General features: G+C 48.0%; 1 protein-coding gene across 2 annotated transcripts in view; it reads left to right on the top strand.

The window, feature by feature from the left end:
- The window catches only part of SLC49A3 (solute carrier family 49 member 3), a 50,661-nt gene that overhangs the window by 26,742 nt on the left and 7,345 nt on the right, over positions 1-16,574 (top strand). Inside the window, exons 4-8 of one of the 2 annotated variants that reach the window (XM_064140432.1) lie at positions 10,790-10,866; positions 10,968-11,105; positions 11,916-12,032; positions 13,912-14,064; positions 16,292-16,449. In XM_064140432.1, coding sequence (XP_063996502.1) covers positions 10,790-10,866; positions 10,968-11,105; positions 11,916-12,032; positions 13,912-14,064; positions 16,292-16,449 — 643 coding nt within the window. The remainder of the gene's footprint in view (positions 1-10,789; positions 10,867-10,967; positions 11,106-11,915; positions 12,033-13,911; positions 14,065-16,291; positions 16,450-16,574) is intronic. The other variant, XM_064140433.1, reaches the window with a different exon arrangement.

Raw genomic sequence — 16,574 nt, 5'->3', positions numbered from 1 at the left:
CCATGCTGGCTTTTTTGAATCACCTCCGTGTGCGTTAGCATAGCTTCTAGGAGGATCTGTTCCATGGTCTTCCAGGTCACAGAGGTGAGTCTGGCAGATTTGGAATCTTAAGGGTCCTCTTTTCTACTCTTTGTATCTCATTGTATCTCCCTTCTTACAGTCTCCAGGGACTTCACCTGACTTCCAGGACTTTCAGATACCATGGAGAATGTGGCTACATCAGCCAATCCTTTCAGGACTCTGGGATGCATCTCATCAGGTCCCATAGAATGTATGTTCAGGTGATCCTAAACCTGATCTTCTCTTACAGTGGGATGGACTTTACCCCCTTCCTCCTCACCTAGTGGTCCATTGGCTCAGAAGGAGTGATAAGTGAGGTTGCCAGTGAAGAATGAGGCAAAAAAGATGTTGAGTATCTCAGCTTTCTCCTCTTCTGTTGACATTAGCTCTCCATTCTCACTCCCCAGAGGGTTAACACTTTCTTTAACCTTCTTTGCTGGTTGATGTACCTGTAGAAGCCTGTCTTGTTATTCCCTGCATCCCTTGCCAAGTTAAGCTGCAGCCATACCTTGGCCTTCCTGGCCTCATTTCTATGCAACTAGGCAGTGTTCCTGTAACTCTCCCAGGTTACCTATCCTTGTTTCCACTGCCTCTTCAGTTCCATGTTGCTCTTTAGTTTGACCAGTAAGTATCTTCACAGCCATGCTGGTCTTTTCCTTCTCATGGCTGATTTCTTGCACCTGAGGACTGAGCTCTTGTGCTCTGTGGGAAGCATCTTTAAAGATCTGCCAGCTCTGTTCTGCTTCCTTGTCCCTGAGGACCGTTTTCCGTGGAGTTCTCCTGACTAACTCCTTGAAGACATGGACATTTGCTTTCCTGAAATTCAGAGTCCTGGCTATACTCTTTGCCTGCCCCATATTTCTTAGGACTGTGAACTCCACCTGTTCATGATCACTGCAGCCTAGGCTGCCTGCAATCTTGACATCATTGATAAGATCACTTGCATTCATGACCATCAGGTCCAGTGTTGCATCCCCTCAAGTAGGGCTGCCTGTTACCTGGCTTAAGAAGTTACCATGAAGGCACTCGTGGAGTCTCTTCAATTGCCTACAGCTTTTCATGCTACTTTTTTAGCAGCTAAGTCATAGCTGCAAAGCATTATGACTGCCTCCCACAGCTTGCTGGCGTTTGTGTGCCTTTCAGAGGCAGCAGGCAGAGGAACAACTCTGTACTACAGCCATGTTCCCATGCAAACACAGCTCCACCCAAGAATCTCACAGCATGTGCAATAAACCAGTGCCTTCAAGGCCCTGCAAGAGAGTGGCCCTAGTTCTGCAGCTTATTTAGAAGGTGTCCAAATTGCATGTGATGCCAGTGCTCACAGTTGCCAAATTCTGTAACCAGATAGGGGTGAGGCTGCTGCAGCCACAGTTTTGCCCACCAGTTTGTCCTTTCTCCAAGGATTTGAGAGGTGCCCTAGAACTGGGCTGACTCACTATCTCCAGCTAGGAAATCTCACAGTACTCACATATGTGTGGGAGATCCATTTGCTATTTCCTAAAACCAACCAACAGCTGCCTTCTCTCCCTACTGCACTAGAATTAGGGAGAAGGGGTAGGCATGGAGAGAAGGGTAGTATAGGAGCACTCCTATATGATTTTCCCAATGCTGCTGCAAACCCAGAGCATGGGTACTGTTGTTTATTAAGAATTGATTTATGGTGTCAGAACTAACACATTGTTTTTACACTGCCTTCCCTAGAATGAGGTAGAGTTTGTGGCTCACCTCATTCTCAGGTCTGAGATAGACCTTCATCTTCCGTGCTGGAGAGGGAGCTCTGTTGTCTGTGTGGTGCAATATGAGTATTATGAAGGACCACTAGGGACTTGGAGGAAACTTGCTTTTAAGTGGAGGAAACTTGCTTTTAAGTGAGAGAGCAGCCAGAGCAGCCAAAGAGCATTTCTCACTGTGTCATCAGTCCTTACAGGACCAAATGGATCTAACAATGTGAAAGAATAAAATTGAAGAGCAAGGTACAGTGAAAGAAAAAGCCCTGAAGCTGTTCAGTCTGTGACATGTTGAGACACCAGAGGGAGGACTGAATGGGCTGTGATCACTGTCTGCAGTAATATCTGCATATTGCTCTGTAGAGGGCTTCCATTAGTAATGTCTGCAGTACAAAACCAGGATTTCATATCAGTGTTTAAATATTACCTAGAAGGAGCATCTGCTGCAGCCATAGTCACATACTCCAGTGGTGAATCATTGGTTGTGGTGCGTTAAGGAACTCCTCCCCCCACCCCACATGCTATTGAAAATTTACCAGACCAGCTCAGACAGCTTGGCAGTAAGATGAAGCTCTATTTACAGCAAAGCTAAATTCACAAGCACAGATGCACAATATATTCACAAGTATTTACAATTATAGTCAAATTAGATATAATACAGAAACCCAGATTCCTTTCCGGACAGAGAAACTGCCCAGAAGGGGCTCAGAGCCTCTTTCTGTTTCTCTCCCTCTCTATCTCAGGCAGACAAACAATCACCAAAGCTTGCTCATTATCTGTTAGTGAAAGTGCCCCTGTACTCTGCACTGGTTAGACCACACCGTGAGTGCTGTGTTCAGTTCTGGGCCCCCCAGTTTAGAAGGGACGTTGAGAAGCTTGAGCGTGTCCAGAGAAGGGCGACGAGGCTGGGGAGAGGCCTTGAGCACAGCCCTATGAGGAGAGGCTGAGGGAGCTGGGATTGGTTAGCCTGGAGAAGAGGAGGCTCAGGGGTGACCTTATTGCTGTCTACAACTACCTGAGGGGTGGTTGTGGCCAGGAGGAGGTTGCTCTCTTCTCTCAGGTGGCCAGCACCAGAACGAGAGGACACAGCCTCAAGCTACACGAGGGGAAATTTAGGCTGTAGGTGAGGAGAAAGTTCTTCCCTGAGAGAGTCATTGGACACTGGAATGGGCTGCCCGGGGAGGTGGTGGAGTCGCTGTCCCTGGGGCAGTTCAAGGCAAGGTTGGACGTGGCACTTGGTGCCATGGTCTAGCCTTGAGCTCTGTGGTAAAGGGTTGGACTTGATGATCTGTGAGGTCTCTTCCAACCCTGATGATACTGTGATACTGTGTGATACTGTGATATTAGAGGGGAGCAAAGAAGATGTGAAAGGACGAAGGGCTCTGAGGCAGAAGCAACAGAACTACTTACATTGTGGCTTTTTATGCCTTCCAGCAAACCAATGAATGGTGTAGACTCTATTTTCTTTCTACAAGCAGTGATTTAATTTCTCTCATTAGAATAAGCCTCAAACCGGGACACAGGTAAATGTCTACGTGTTACTTCTTGTCTTGATGCTTCTTATACCCTAGCCATTTGGTCTCACTGCACGTGTTTGTCAGGTAATTGTGGACAGTCACCATGGCTCTCTTTTGTCTAGAAAGACTGAATAGCTCTATTCCAGTCACCTTGCAGAAATGTTTCCCCCTGCCTCTTCCCATGTCTGCCTGTTGCTCACATGAGCTTTCTCTCTCATCTTGCATCAAATTATCAATCCATTTTTCCTGTGTTGATGCCAGAACTGCATTCAGCACTGCAGTACTGTCGGTTCTAGTGGTGCATACTGAAAGCATCACTATAGCCTCCTGTCAGTGTCCCCACAGCTCTAAAGTGCCTCTGGGTAGGCTTCCCTGTGCTTGCATGCAGACAAAACTGGAATCTCCATCCAGGATCCTGCTGGGGAGCCAAAATCACTGTGGCTCATCTGTGCTCTTCACTGTTTATTGTAATGTAGCGCTCTTCATTGCTTGTAGAGACTTAGTTGCAGAGGAGCAGTGCAGGGCAAAAAAATGATCACATGAAGACCATGAGAAGTTCTCCTTTGTCAGAAGAAGGATGTATCTGAGTCCACTGATTGTCCATGAGAGTCATGATTTACTGTGGTCAGCAGCACCCTGCAGAGCTTCAGCATCACTGTCTACAAAACACACAGCTCTAGTGCAGGTTACTGCAAGCTAATTCACTGTGACCCCTGCATCACAATCCACAGCTAATTAACTACAGTGATCTCCTCTTCATCCTTAGTCTAGCCTCTTACAATTTCTCATCCAAGGAAAAGAGGGTAGCTGAAATCCATCTTCTTGGAAACTGTTACTTAATTGTGTCCATGTACTTAGAAGCAGGTAACATAAACTAGTGCTTTCCAAGAAGAGAGCAGAAATGCCATGTTGGTTGTGTATGACTCCTTCCAAGGATGAAGATGTTGCAGCTTACCCAAATAGTTTGCTTCAGTGTTCAGTCACTGTCACAGTAAAAAAAAAAAAAGGGTTATATTCAGACAGAGTTTCCTCTGCTACAGTTTGTGCTCTTTGCCTCTTACCCTGCCACTGGGCACCACTAGAAAACTGGTTCTCTTGTCTTTACAATCTCGGATCAAGGTTCTTTTCTCCAGGCTGGACAGTCCCAGCTCTTCCAGCATCTTTATGTATAGGAGATCCTCTGGTCCTTAACTAAACTCCCTCCATTAACTCTTTTTTGTTCTTTCTTGTATTTTAGTTTTTCTTCCTTGTATTGAGGAGGCCAGGACTGGACTTGGCACTCCAGATCTTTCTCACCAGGGCTGAGTAGAGGGGAAAGATCATTGCCTCCCACCTGTTGGCAGCAATCTTCTTAATGCAGACCAGAATGCTGTTGGACACATTTCTGCAAGGGTGTATTAATGGCTCATGGTCAATCAGCAGTCCCCCAGCATCTCTTGTCCTCTACAAAACCACTTCCCAGGGGTTACTCCAGATGCATCCCCTCTCCATTCTCTCCTCATATTACAGAAGCTTTGGTCCTTTCATCATCTTTTTAACCCATTTCAGGAACAGTAAGTCCATCTGTCATGGTTTAGACTCAGCTAGCAACTGGCACAGGGTACTGGGTATGTTTCCAGCTGCCCAGTGGTTGTTTTCACCCTTGTAAGCATGTAGCACTTGCCTTGGCAGGATGATGGCAGTGTGGTGAGTGCTGCCCCGCTGGGTCTGCTGGAGCTTCATTGCCAAAAGGAGTCAAAGGCAGCCAAGTGGTAGACAACAATTAGTAGGGCAAATGCACTCCTCTCCATAACACCAGAGTGCAGGTTGCAGTTTGCTTTCACTTGCTGAGGCATCAGGTGCACCTGGAACTGACAGCGCCAGGGGTGGCAACACAGCGCCCCCCACTGGCAGCACTCATAGAATCATAGAACATAGAATCAATCAGGTTGGAAGAGACCTCCAAGATCATCCAGTCCAACATATCACCCAGCACTGTCCAATCAACTACACCATGGCACTAAGTGTGTCATCCAGTCTTGTTTTGAACACCTCCAGGGACAGTGACTCCACCACCTCCCTGGGCAGCCCATTCCAATGCCAATCACTCTCTCTGACAACAACTTCCTCCTAACATCCAGCCTAGACCTCCTCTGCCACAACTTGAGACTGTGTCCCCTTGTTCTGTTGCTGGTTGCCTGGGAAAAGAGACCAACCCCACCTGGCTACAGCCTCCCTTCAGGTAGTTGTAGAGAGCAATGAAGTCACCCCTGAGCCTCCTCTTCTCCAGGCTGCACACCCCCAGCTCCCTCAGCCTCTCCTCGTAGAGTTTGTGTTCCAGGCCCCTCACCAGCTTTGTTGCCCTTCTCTGGACACATTCCAGTACCTCAACATCTCTCTTGAATTGAGGGCCCCAGAACTGGACACAGTACTCAAGGTGTGGCCTGACCAATGTTGACTACAGGGGAATAACCTCCCTTGTCCTACTAGCCACACTGTTCCTGATACACCTGGGCACACTGCTGGCTCATCTTCAGCTACTCTCTGCCAGTACCCCCAGGTCCCTTTCTGCCTGGCTGCTCTCCAGCCACTCTGTCCCCAGTCTGTAGTGCTGCTTGGGGTTGTTGTGGCCAAAGAGTAGAATCCTGCACTTGGCCTTGTTAAATCTCATTCCATTGGCCTCTGCCCACCCATGCAGCCTATCAAGGTCCCTCTGCAGGGCTCTCTCCTACCTTCCAACAGATCCACACCTGCTCCTAGCTTGGGGTCATCTGCAAACTTACTGATGCTGGACTCAATCCCCTCATCCAGATCATCAATAAAGATATTGAACAGGACTGGGCCCAGCACTGATCCCTGGGGAACACCACTAGTGACAGCTGCCAACTGGATGTGGCACCATTCACCACCACTCTCTGGGCCCAGCCCTCCAGCCAGTTCTTGACCCCTATCAGAGTGAATCTGTCCAAGCCATGAGCTGCCAGCTTGGCTAGGAGCTTGTTGTGGCAGACAGTGTCAAAGGCTTTGCTGCAGTCCAAGTATACTACATCCACAGCCTGCCCCACATTCACCAGGCAGGGAACCTGATCATAAAAGGAGATCAGGTTGGTGAGACAGGACCTGCCCTTCCTAAACCCATGCTGGCTGGGCCTGATCCCTTGGCCATCCTGTAGGTGCTGTGTAATGGCACTCAAGATGACCTGTTCCATGACCTTGCCTGGCACTGAGGTCAGGCTGACAGCTCTGTAGTTTTCCAGTTCCTCCTTCCGGCCCTTCTTGTGGATGGGCATCACATTGGCAGCTTCCAGTCTCTGGGGACCTCTCCAGTAAGCCAGGACTGTTGATAAATGATGGAGAGTGGCTTAGCCAGCTCAGCTGCCAGCTCTCCCACCACCCCAGAGTGAATCCCATGAGGTTGCATGGACTTGTGAGGATCCAAGTGGGTCAGCAGGTCCCTTACTGTTTCCTTGTGGATTACAGGGGGACTGTAGTCTTTGAAAGAAGATGTGTGACCCTAAACGAGACCTTGGACACAAGTCACAGGACACAACAACAAGAGCATGCTGGCTTGAAAATCCCAAGGATGTTCAAAGTTTTTAAGAGCTAAGAAAATGTCCTCCTGTGTCTCACAAATAGGTTAGTTAAGATTACTACAAAACGACAGTGCCACAGACAAATATGTCAGAATGTCAGGGGCTGGAAGGGACCTCCAAAGCTCATCCAGTCCAACCCCACTGCAGGATCACCTATACCAGATCACACAGGAACACATCCAGTTGGGTGTTGAATATCTCCAGAGAGGGAGACTCCACAACCCTCCTGGGAAGCCTGTTCCAGTCTTCTGTCACCCTCACAAGGTAAAAATTCCTCCTTACGTTTACATGAAACTTCTATGCCTCAGCTTCCACCCATTGCCCCTTGTCTTGTCACTGGGTGTCACCTAGCAGAGCCTGGCTCCCTGTACTCAGCACTGGTCAGGCCACACCTTGAGTACTGTGTCCAGTTCTGGGCCCCTCAGTTCAAGACAGATGTTGAGATACTGGAATGTGTCCAGAGAAGGGTGACAAAGCTGGTGAGAGGCCTGGAGCACAAACCCTATGAGGAGAGGCTGAGGGAGCTGGGGGTGTTTAGCCTGGAGAAGAGGAGGCTCAGGGGAGACCTCATTGCTGTCTACAGCTACCTGAAGGGAGGCTGTAGTCAGGTGGGGGTTGGTCTCTTCTCCCAGGCATCCAGCAACAGAACAAGGGGACACAATCTCAAGTTGTGGCAGGGGAGGTCTAGGCTGGATGTTAGGAGGAAGTTGTTGTCAGAGAGAGTGATTGGCATTGGAATGGGCTGCCCAGGGAGGTGGTGGAGTTGCTGTCCCTGAAGGTGTTCAAGCAAAGCCTGGATGAGTCACTTAGTGCCATGGTCTAGTTGACTGGCTAGGGCTGAGTGGATGATCTTGAAGGTCTCTTCCAACCTGGTTGATTCTATGATTCCTCCCAGCACTCACCATTTACATGTTTATAAACATGCATGAGGTCACCTCTCAGACTCCTCCTCTGCAACTGAAGAGTCCCAGCTTCCTCAGGCTCTAGTTGTAAGAGGGATGTTCCATTCCCTTCATCATTTTTGTTGCTCTGTACTGGACTCTCTCAAGCAATTCTGTGTCTCTCTTGAACTGAGGGACCCAGAACTGGACACAGTACTCCAGATGCAGCTTCACCAGGACAGAGTAGAGGGACAGGAGAACCTCTCTCTAATGCCCTTCTAATACACCCCAGAGTGGCATGGCCCCTCCTGGCCAGGAGTGCACATTGCTGGCTCCTGGTCACATTCCCATCAAGTAGGACTCCTTGATCCTTTTCCCTTTTGCTACCTTCCAACAGGTCAGTCCCCAACCTATACTGATACCTGGGGTTGTATATAAGTATATAAATACCAGCTTAATTTTATGACCCTTGGAATAATCCTATAATAATTTGACATTACCCAATAACAACAAGATGATAGTCCTGATCCAGAGGTGATTATTATCACCACAGGGAATACACAGTGCACGTAAAAGGTTTTACACAACACCACCATGTGAACGAATGAAACAACACTCTGAATGTGGACCATTTAACTAACAGAAAAAACTCTGCATGGCAGAATTGTTTTAACACATTTTGGTCAGATCTTTCATGATCTTAACCTTACCAGCCCCTCTTTGGAGAAGGACTGTGGTGATTTATAGACTGTCAGTAACTGAGCCCTGTGCAGCTGTCTGCTGCCACACTTTCCTCCACTTCCTTCCCTGCTTGGGCCAACTCTTCCACTATATAGCAGGCATGACATGAGTATGGTATCAATATCCTATTGGCTGGTTCAGACTGGCTATTGTGGCTGTGCCTCTTCAGGTTCTTGTGGAAAAATAACCCTCTCATAGCCAGCCCAGGACACTCTGTCGCTCTCATAGTGAGAAGCACAGAGCTAGACATTACACTCCATTACTCACAAGTGTTAAGTAGTGGGGAAGGAACACTTGCCACTGACAACACTCTGCCTAATGTAGCCCAGGATTCTGGTGGCCTTCTTTTTCATAAGGTTGTGTTACTGGTTCATGTTCAGTTTGTGTCCATCAGGACCCTTACCCTGACACCAGATCCTTCTCTGCAGAGCTGCTTTCCGGTTGGTCAGCTCCAGTGTGTTCTGGTGAGTGAGGTTATTCCTTCCAAGGTGCAGATCTTTACATTTATTCTCACTGAACTTAACAAGGCTACCCTCTGCTCGTTTCTCTAGCTTGTTGAGGTTGGTGTTAGTGGAAGCATAGCCAACTTCTCTATCAGCTTCTTCTCCCAGGGTCACACCATCTGCAGACTGGCTGTGAGTGCACTCATGTCCAGGTTTTTCGCTCAGGTTAAACTGTATCAGCTCCAGTACCAAACACTGGGGTTTAGCACTAGTGACTGGCCTCCAGCTAGACTCCATGCCAATGACAGTGATCCTTTGGGCCCAGCTGTTCAGCTGAGTTTTAGTTCATCTGACTTACCTATTCCACTTGTCTATAGATAGTGTTTCATTGGCTTGGCTGTGATGATGTTGTGGGATACGGTGTCAACAGCCTTAGTCAAACTGGGATAAAAATCCTCTGCTGCCCTCCCATCTCCTGCCCTTTCAGTCATTTCACTGTACAAAGCTATTGGGCTGATTAAGCACTTCTCCTTTGCCGATACTCCTGTCCACATTGTTGTTCTTACATGTCTGGAAATGGCATATGCAGAACTAGTTGTTCCATGACCTTCTCCGGGATCAAAGTGAGACTGAAAGGGCTGAAGGCTGGCTCTGACTGAAATGAAGGAGGAATTGACCTTCTCCACGTTGTTTGTCACTGTGTCTTCTGCCTCAGCTACCAGCAGGCCCACATCTTGCCTGTCATTCCTTCTGCTGCTGATGTACAAGCCACTCTTGTTGCCCTTCATCAGACTGAATCCCACATTGGCCTTGGCTTTCCTAACCCCAACCCTGCACACTGGAAGTAAATCACCTTCACTTGTTCACTATTTGCAGAACTTTGTCTCAAAGTTAAGAAAAACGTTTCTTGCAATTTTGGATGTTCCCATCTGGGTCCCAGGAGTGCTGCTTCATACACTGCTTACCTCCAGCCCCATAACAATGTAACCTCCTACCCCAGCACAGACAAGTGCCTAAGATTCCCTTCTGCCCTGTGATTTTTAACAGTTGGTAGCAGAGATCAAGTTGTATGCCTGCTTGGCCTTTACTTGAGGAAATAAATTGCCTTGAAAGGTGTCAGGAGTGACCTAGTGCTTCTTCAGAAAGCTGTCATAGGGCTTCTCTGCTTTTTGTGCAGAGAAGACCAATGGCATCCCGATGGCCATTGGAAGCATGTTGACAGCAGCTTGATGGAGGTCTCCTGTCCACATCTAAAGAACTGTGTCTAGTTTGAGGCTCCTCAGTACAAGTAGGGCATAGACATATTACTGTAAATCCAGTTAAGAGCCACTATGATTATGAAGGGAATGGAATTATCTGTCATGCTAACTAGTAGAGCTAGACTGCTCACCTTCAGGCAGGCTCAGGGGGATCTTATACATGCCAAATGGCATAGGGGGACTAAAGAAGTATCAAGTACCTCTGTTTGTAACTGCTGTTATATAACCTTAGGACAGATGACATGGATTCATTCATCTTCATTTTGCCTCTTCATCTTAGCATTTACTGGGGCAGCAGGGACTCCATGATCTACAGAGGAAAGGCAGTTTGCAGGAGTTAGATGTTATATGGAAGTGGGCTTATAGAATGGACTTTCTGAGGGTGAATGAACAGATGTGGCAGCAGTGGGATCCACACTCAACTTCTACAAACATCCCCCTCCTGGTTTCTTCCTATATATGTCTTGTTCTATCCTTAATCATTGTTCTGCTGCACACTGCAGCTCAGGTGATAACTAGCAGTAGGGGTGGACACATGATTCTGGCTGCCTGCATGAAAAAAAAAGTGTCTCTTTTCTCTTTTTTCCAGCCAATCCCTTGGGTATTCTTATAGCAAATGTGCTGTCACCTGCGCTCGTTCCTGAAGGAAAGCACATCCCGATGATGGTAAATGAAAACTGCTTTAACCAGCCAGCTGGTTCTGCTGATGTCTTTTTCTGGAGTTGGTGGTACTGGAAAGACTGGTAACATGTCTTTATGTTGTGTAGTTGGGTGTCTATGCCGTCCCAGCAGTAACAGCCTGCGCTCTAGCAACCGTGGGGATTCATGAGAAGGTTCCGCCAACACCTCCTTCAGCCAGCGCCACTAATTCCACCTCCCAGCCCTTCTTCACGGGGCTCAAAATGGTAAGTGTGGCAGCAGAGGGAGATACAAGTGCTGCTAGACAGGGATACGCCCGGGAATCTGCTGACAAAGCAGACTCTGAACTCTATGCATAGAATTGTAGAATCATAGAATCGTAGAGTCATAGAATGATCTGGGCCAGAAGGGACCTCTAGAAGTCATCCAGTCCAGCCCCACTGCAGTCAGCAGGGACATCCTCACTAGACCAGGGCCCTGTCAAATCTCACCTTAAATGTCTCCAGGGAAGAGGCCTCAACCATCTCTCTGGGCAACCTGTTCCAGTGCTCTACCACCCTCATAGTAAAGAACTTGTTCCTAACATCCAATCTAAATCTGCACTTCTCAAGCAGAACCCATCATGAAAACCCATCATGAAAAGCACCATGAAGAGGAACAGGATCACTTCCTTCCAGGAGGAGTGGAAGCTGCTCACCACACGGCTGTGAGAGAGGATGTCTGGCCATCCAGCTGTAAGCTGGCTGCCTTGCAGCTAGCTCAAACAGGCACACTTGGGCTGATCCAGGAGACCAGCTTGAGCCTGCTGAGCAGATATAGTAACAGATGAGATAGCACATGGCAAAATAAAGGATGAATTTGGGCACTGAAGACATTCTTCCTCCCTATGTGGTCCCCATTGTAAGTTGTCCTCTGTCTGAACTGATAAGAAAAAGCCAAAGCCCTCTGATGACCACATGCCCTTTCATCATTTTGAAAAGAGAGGAGATCAGGACCACTGGCCCTAGAGTTTACTGCACTGTTACAGGCAGCCTTTTTTTCCCTTCAGATGTTTGAATGTTAACTTTCTTCTCTAGCTCCTGAAAAACAAGCCGTACATCATCCTGGCGGTGTGCTTTGGCGGAGGAATTGGGATGTTCACCTGCTTCTCAGCTCTGCTAGAACAGATCCTTTGTGAAAAGGGGTATTCCAATGTGAGTCTTCCTCTTTTCCACCCCATTGTCCCTATCATCTGCAATACAATTAAAATTGTTTTCCCTGATAAAGGGTATCAGAGCAAAATGAAAACCACAGAATATGCTGTACTGTCTCCTATCTCATTTGCTTATGATATGTAGTATAGGTTAAGCAGCACCTTCATCCAGAGCAGAGTCTTTAGTAATGATGACTTGTGTTTCCATTACTGCCAAAGACTAGGCTCCCATTTATAGAAGCATAGAATGGTTTAGCTTGGAAGGGACCTCAAAGATCATCCAGTTCCAACTCCCTGCCACAGGCAGGGACACCTCCCACTAGAACAGGTCACTCAAGACCTCATCCAACCTGGCCTTGAACACCTTCAGGCGGGGAGCAGCCACAACCTCCCTGGGCAACCTGTGCCAGTGTCTCACCACCCTCACTGGAAAGAACTTCTTACTAATCTCCAGTTTCAGTCTCCCCTCTGCCAGTTTAAACCCACTACTCCTCATCCTGTCATTACAAGACCTTGTAAGTAGTCCTTCCACAGCCCTCCTGTAGGCTTCCTTCAGATAGTGGAAGGCTGCTATAAGGTCTCCTCAAAGCCTTCTCCAGGCTGCAGGGCCCCAACTCTTGTAGCCTGTCCTCATAGCAGAGCTTTACTCTTCAAACGCTTGTTTTTTTCTAAGCTGCTTCAGAGCACTGATGCCTGTGCAGTCTTCTGACACCTTCCCCAGGGTAGGGCCCAGGCAGTCCCTAGAGTGAAGCTGAAGGCAGGCTGATGGAAGAGCCTTTTCCTTTTTGAAGGGTCTTGCATGCGTGTAGAAGAGGGCAGCAGAGGAATTTACAAGTATGTGGCAGCTTTTCCCCCGTTCTTCTCATGACATCAGCCAGGTGCTGCTTTTTCAGCTGAGTGCAGTTGGTTCACAGCTGGTTCCCTCTTCTCCCTACCTGCAATAGCAAAGGGGTGCCTCAGGCAAGCAGCGCTTCAGTCCTGCTGCTTGCACTTAATGGAGGTCCTCTTAAAGAACCTCTCCAGCTGTTAACAGATACAGAGCTGCATTTTTGGTCTCTGTGCTCTCCTCAACTCCCAGATCTGATAATCTGGCTCAGCACTCCATAGTCAGGTCACGTTTGCACACTCTGTTGGCTTTTATCTGGCAACCTTTTATCAGTTTCTCAGTCTTGCTTTCTGTGCATGTTTTTGTCGGCTTGTGACTGGGTTGCTTTGGCTGTTTAGCTCACAAAAAGTATTCCAGATACCCTTTCCTTCCAGTCTGCCTCTGAGGCTCCCCAAAACAGTTGCCCACATTTGTTGAAGGTCCTTTGTTTTTAGGATTGGTGTCCACATTTTGAATTCTTATGGAGCTGAAAGAGCAGGACAAGCAAAGATTGTCACTGCAGGCAAAAAAGCATGTAACCTATCCAGACTATTGTTCATGGCCTCTCTCCTTCCCACAGTCAGGCAATGCTGTGCCTCATCACCAGTGAAAGCCCAGGAACATAACCATAACAGGAAGAGATCCCACGGCACCTGTTAATGTTGGACCTGTTATGCCCAGTGTGCACAAGGCACCTGATTGCCTGTGGAGAAGCCAAGAACAATCTGGGCTGGAGCATTCAGTTCTAGGGAACTGTGGTGCTCTGCACACAGCCTCCCTTACCAGGTGTGCAGAGACTTGTTATCTATTGAGTGCTGTCTCCACACACTTGCAGCACCACCCACACCCCATTATTTGGCTCTTAGAGCTCTGTGGAGGCTTCAGCTATTGCAGTGGGCACAGAAGCTTTTCCTCCCTCAGTAACTGGTAGGAGACCACTAGCAGCAAGTTAGTGACATTAAAACCTCTTTTCTAGCTTCCCTGGTTGCTTAGTTACTTGTTCTTCTGCCTCCAGGAATTTGCTGGCCTGAATGGTGCACTGTTCACAGTGTGTGGCTTGTTGGGTGCTTTCCTGCTGGGCCTTTATGTTGACCGAACAAGGAAGTTCATAGAGTCTACCAAGATTTCTTTCTGTCTGAGCGCGCTTGCCAGCATCATGTTTGCAGTGGTGAGTTCTCCCTTGCATCACATCATACCTGTCGACTTAGTTCTCTTGCCATCTGATAAGTCATCAGCTCAAATTGAGGTTGTTTGATGTCACAGTATTTATTAGGCCACATGTTCACAAGATCACAGGATGTTAGGAGTTGGAAGGGACTCAAAGAGACCATTGAGTCCAGCTGCCCCTGCCAGAGCAGGACCATACAATCTATCTTAGGTTGCAGAGGAACACATCTAGATGGGTCTTGAAAGTCTCCAGAGAAGGAGACTCCACAACCTCTCTGGGCAGCCTGTGCCAGTACTCTGTGACCCTTAAAGAAGTACCCCCTTGTGTTGAGGTGGAACTTCTGTGCTGCAGCTTACATCCATTGCTCCTTGTCCTACCAGAGGACAAGGATTCTTTAGGATCCTCTTGTGTCTAGAAATGTTCTGGAGAAGAAAAAGCCTTTTACTAAGGATTTTACAGTCACTGTGGAACCTGCTTCAGGGTATACACAAAGCAGCATAATTTTACTGTCTTACACTGGTCACCAAGTTTGTGTACTGGCCCTGAGACCATTCTTTCAAAAAAGAAATGGAGCTGGTAACGATCCATCGTACAGAAGTGAGCAACAGTGCCATAGTTTTACCTACACTGCCTTTTAAGAATGGTGGATGCTGGGAATGTAAGACTAGCAGAAAGCACTGAGTTATGTGCCTAGTTCTGCAGTGGTTCTTGTCCTAAGTTCTTTTAAAGAGCAGATAGAAATAAATTATTTTCATCTCACAGGCAGTAAAATAAAAATGCTCTAACTGAATTGGAGTGGGCTACAGAAAATTGTATGTAAAGATGTACAGGAAAATACAGCGTACAGGAATCCTTAACAACTAATACAGATACAGGACACCTGAGAACTCCTCCAAAACCTTCCCCCCCAGCCAAGCTAAACCACCAAACCCCAGTGCTTGTTTTCTCTATCTCCTATGAGAATCATAGAATCAGGATTGGAAGGGACCACAAAGATCATCCAGTTCCAACTCCCCCACCATGGGCAGGGACACCTCACTCTAGATCAGGCTGTGAAGAGCTTGATCCAGCCTGGCCTTAAACACCTCCAGGGGTGAGGCTTCCTCCACCTCGGTGGGCAACCTCTTCCAGGGTCTCAACCACTCTCATGGTGAAGAACTACTTCCTGACATCCAGTCTGAATCTACCCATTTCTAGCTTTGTTCCATTCCCCCTTGTCCTATGACTACCTGACATCCTAAAAAGTCTCCCCCCAGCTTTCTTGTAGGCCCCCTTAAGATATTGAAAGGCCACAACAGGGTCAGTTAGGCTGAAACAGGCCTGACTGCACAGTAAGAAATTCACTGCAGCCTTGAAGGCTGCAGGGGGTTACTGCCCCATTAGTTACCAGATAAGATTTCCTCTGGAGAGCTGAAGGAAGACATAGAAAAGAGAGAGATTTGGCTTTGCTCCCCACTGACAAAGTGGTAGCAGGATTGAATAACAAAACTATGATTTCCAGGGTCCACCTCCTGGACCTATCTGATCTTCCTGGAGAACTCTGTGGCTTTCTTAAGGGCACTGGGGCTAAACCACCACAGTTCTTCAAAGCTGACAAGACAAGGAAGGTCTTGCAGAAGAGGAGAACACCTGAATCTGGCCAGGAGAGGAATGCAGAACATAGAGAATTAACAACATAGGCCTTGCTTAAATTCAGCAAACTGTGTTATGTAGCCATTTGTTGGTTCTAGAGCAGGGGTCCTCAAACTATGGCCCGTGGGCCGGATACGGCCCCCCAGGGTCCTCAGTATGGTCCACTGGTATTTACAGAACGCCCCCATCCATCCTCCTGCCCCTGCCAGGGGTTGGGGGGGGAAACAAGCAGCCACTTCCTGCCACTTAATCTGCTCACTGGACTCTGCAGCCTCCAAGCAGCTGCCGGGACTAGGCTGGAACCAAACTATAATCTGGGCCCTAACACTACTGGGCTGGAACCAAACTATAGTCCGGCCCCCAACAAACTGCAGTCTGGCCCCCAGCAGTGTCTGAGACAGTGAACTGGCACTCTGTTTAAAATGCTTGAGGACCCCTTCTCTAGAGGGTTGGAGGTGAAAAGAGAGATTTCAGGAGCAGATAGAGAGGGTACTGGTGGGAACAGTGAGCCTTTGGGACTTCCCTCAGGCTCTGAGTTCAGAGGCTTTCCTCACAACAGGGCTGACAGAGACGGGTGTCGCTTTTCTGCCTGCAGACTTCTCGGTTCCGACACCAGGATGTCATGCTGGCCATCACCAGCTCACTCTTTGGTTTCTTTGGTTTTGCCATCTACCCCATTGCCATGGAGCTGGCTGTGGAGTGCTCCTACCCCGTAGGAGAGGGCACATCTACAGGCCTAATTTTTGTTGCGAGGTAAGCAGGCAGGTTAAATCCAGTTAACAGCTGAGTATGGGTTCAAACACATATGCAGGTATGGGTGCAGCTAAAGAAAGGCGTGGACATCAGTGCTACCCATCCAGCTGAATGTCTCTTTGGTG

Source organism: Pogoniulus pusillus, chromosome Z, assembly GCF_015220805.1.
Source record: "Pogoniulus pusillus isolate bPogPus1 chromosome Z, bPogPus1.pri, whole genome shotgun sequence".
NCBI classification, from domain to species: Eukaryota; Metazoa; Chordata; class Aves; order Piciformes; family Lybiidae; genus Pogoniulus; species Pogoniulus pusillus.
The sequence above is the reverse complement of the archived record's forward strand: the minus strand, read 5'-3'. Positions and strand labels throughout refer to the sequence as shown.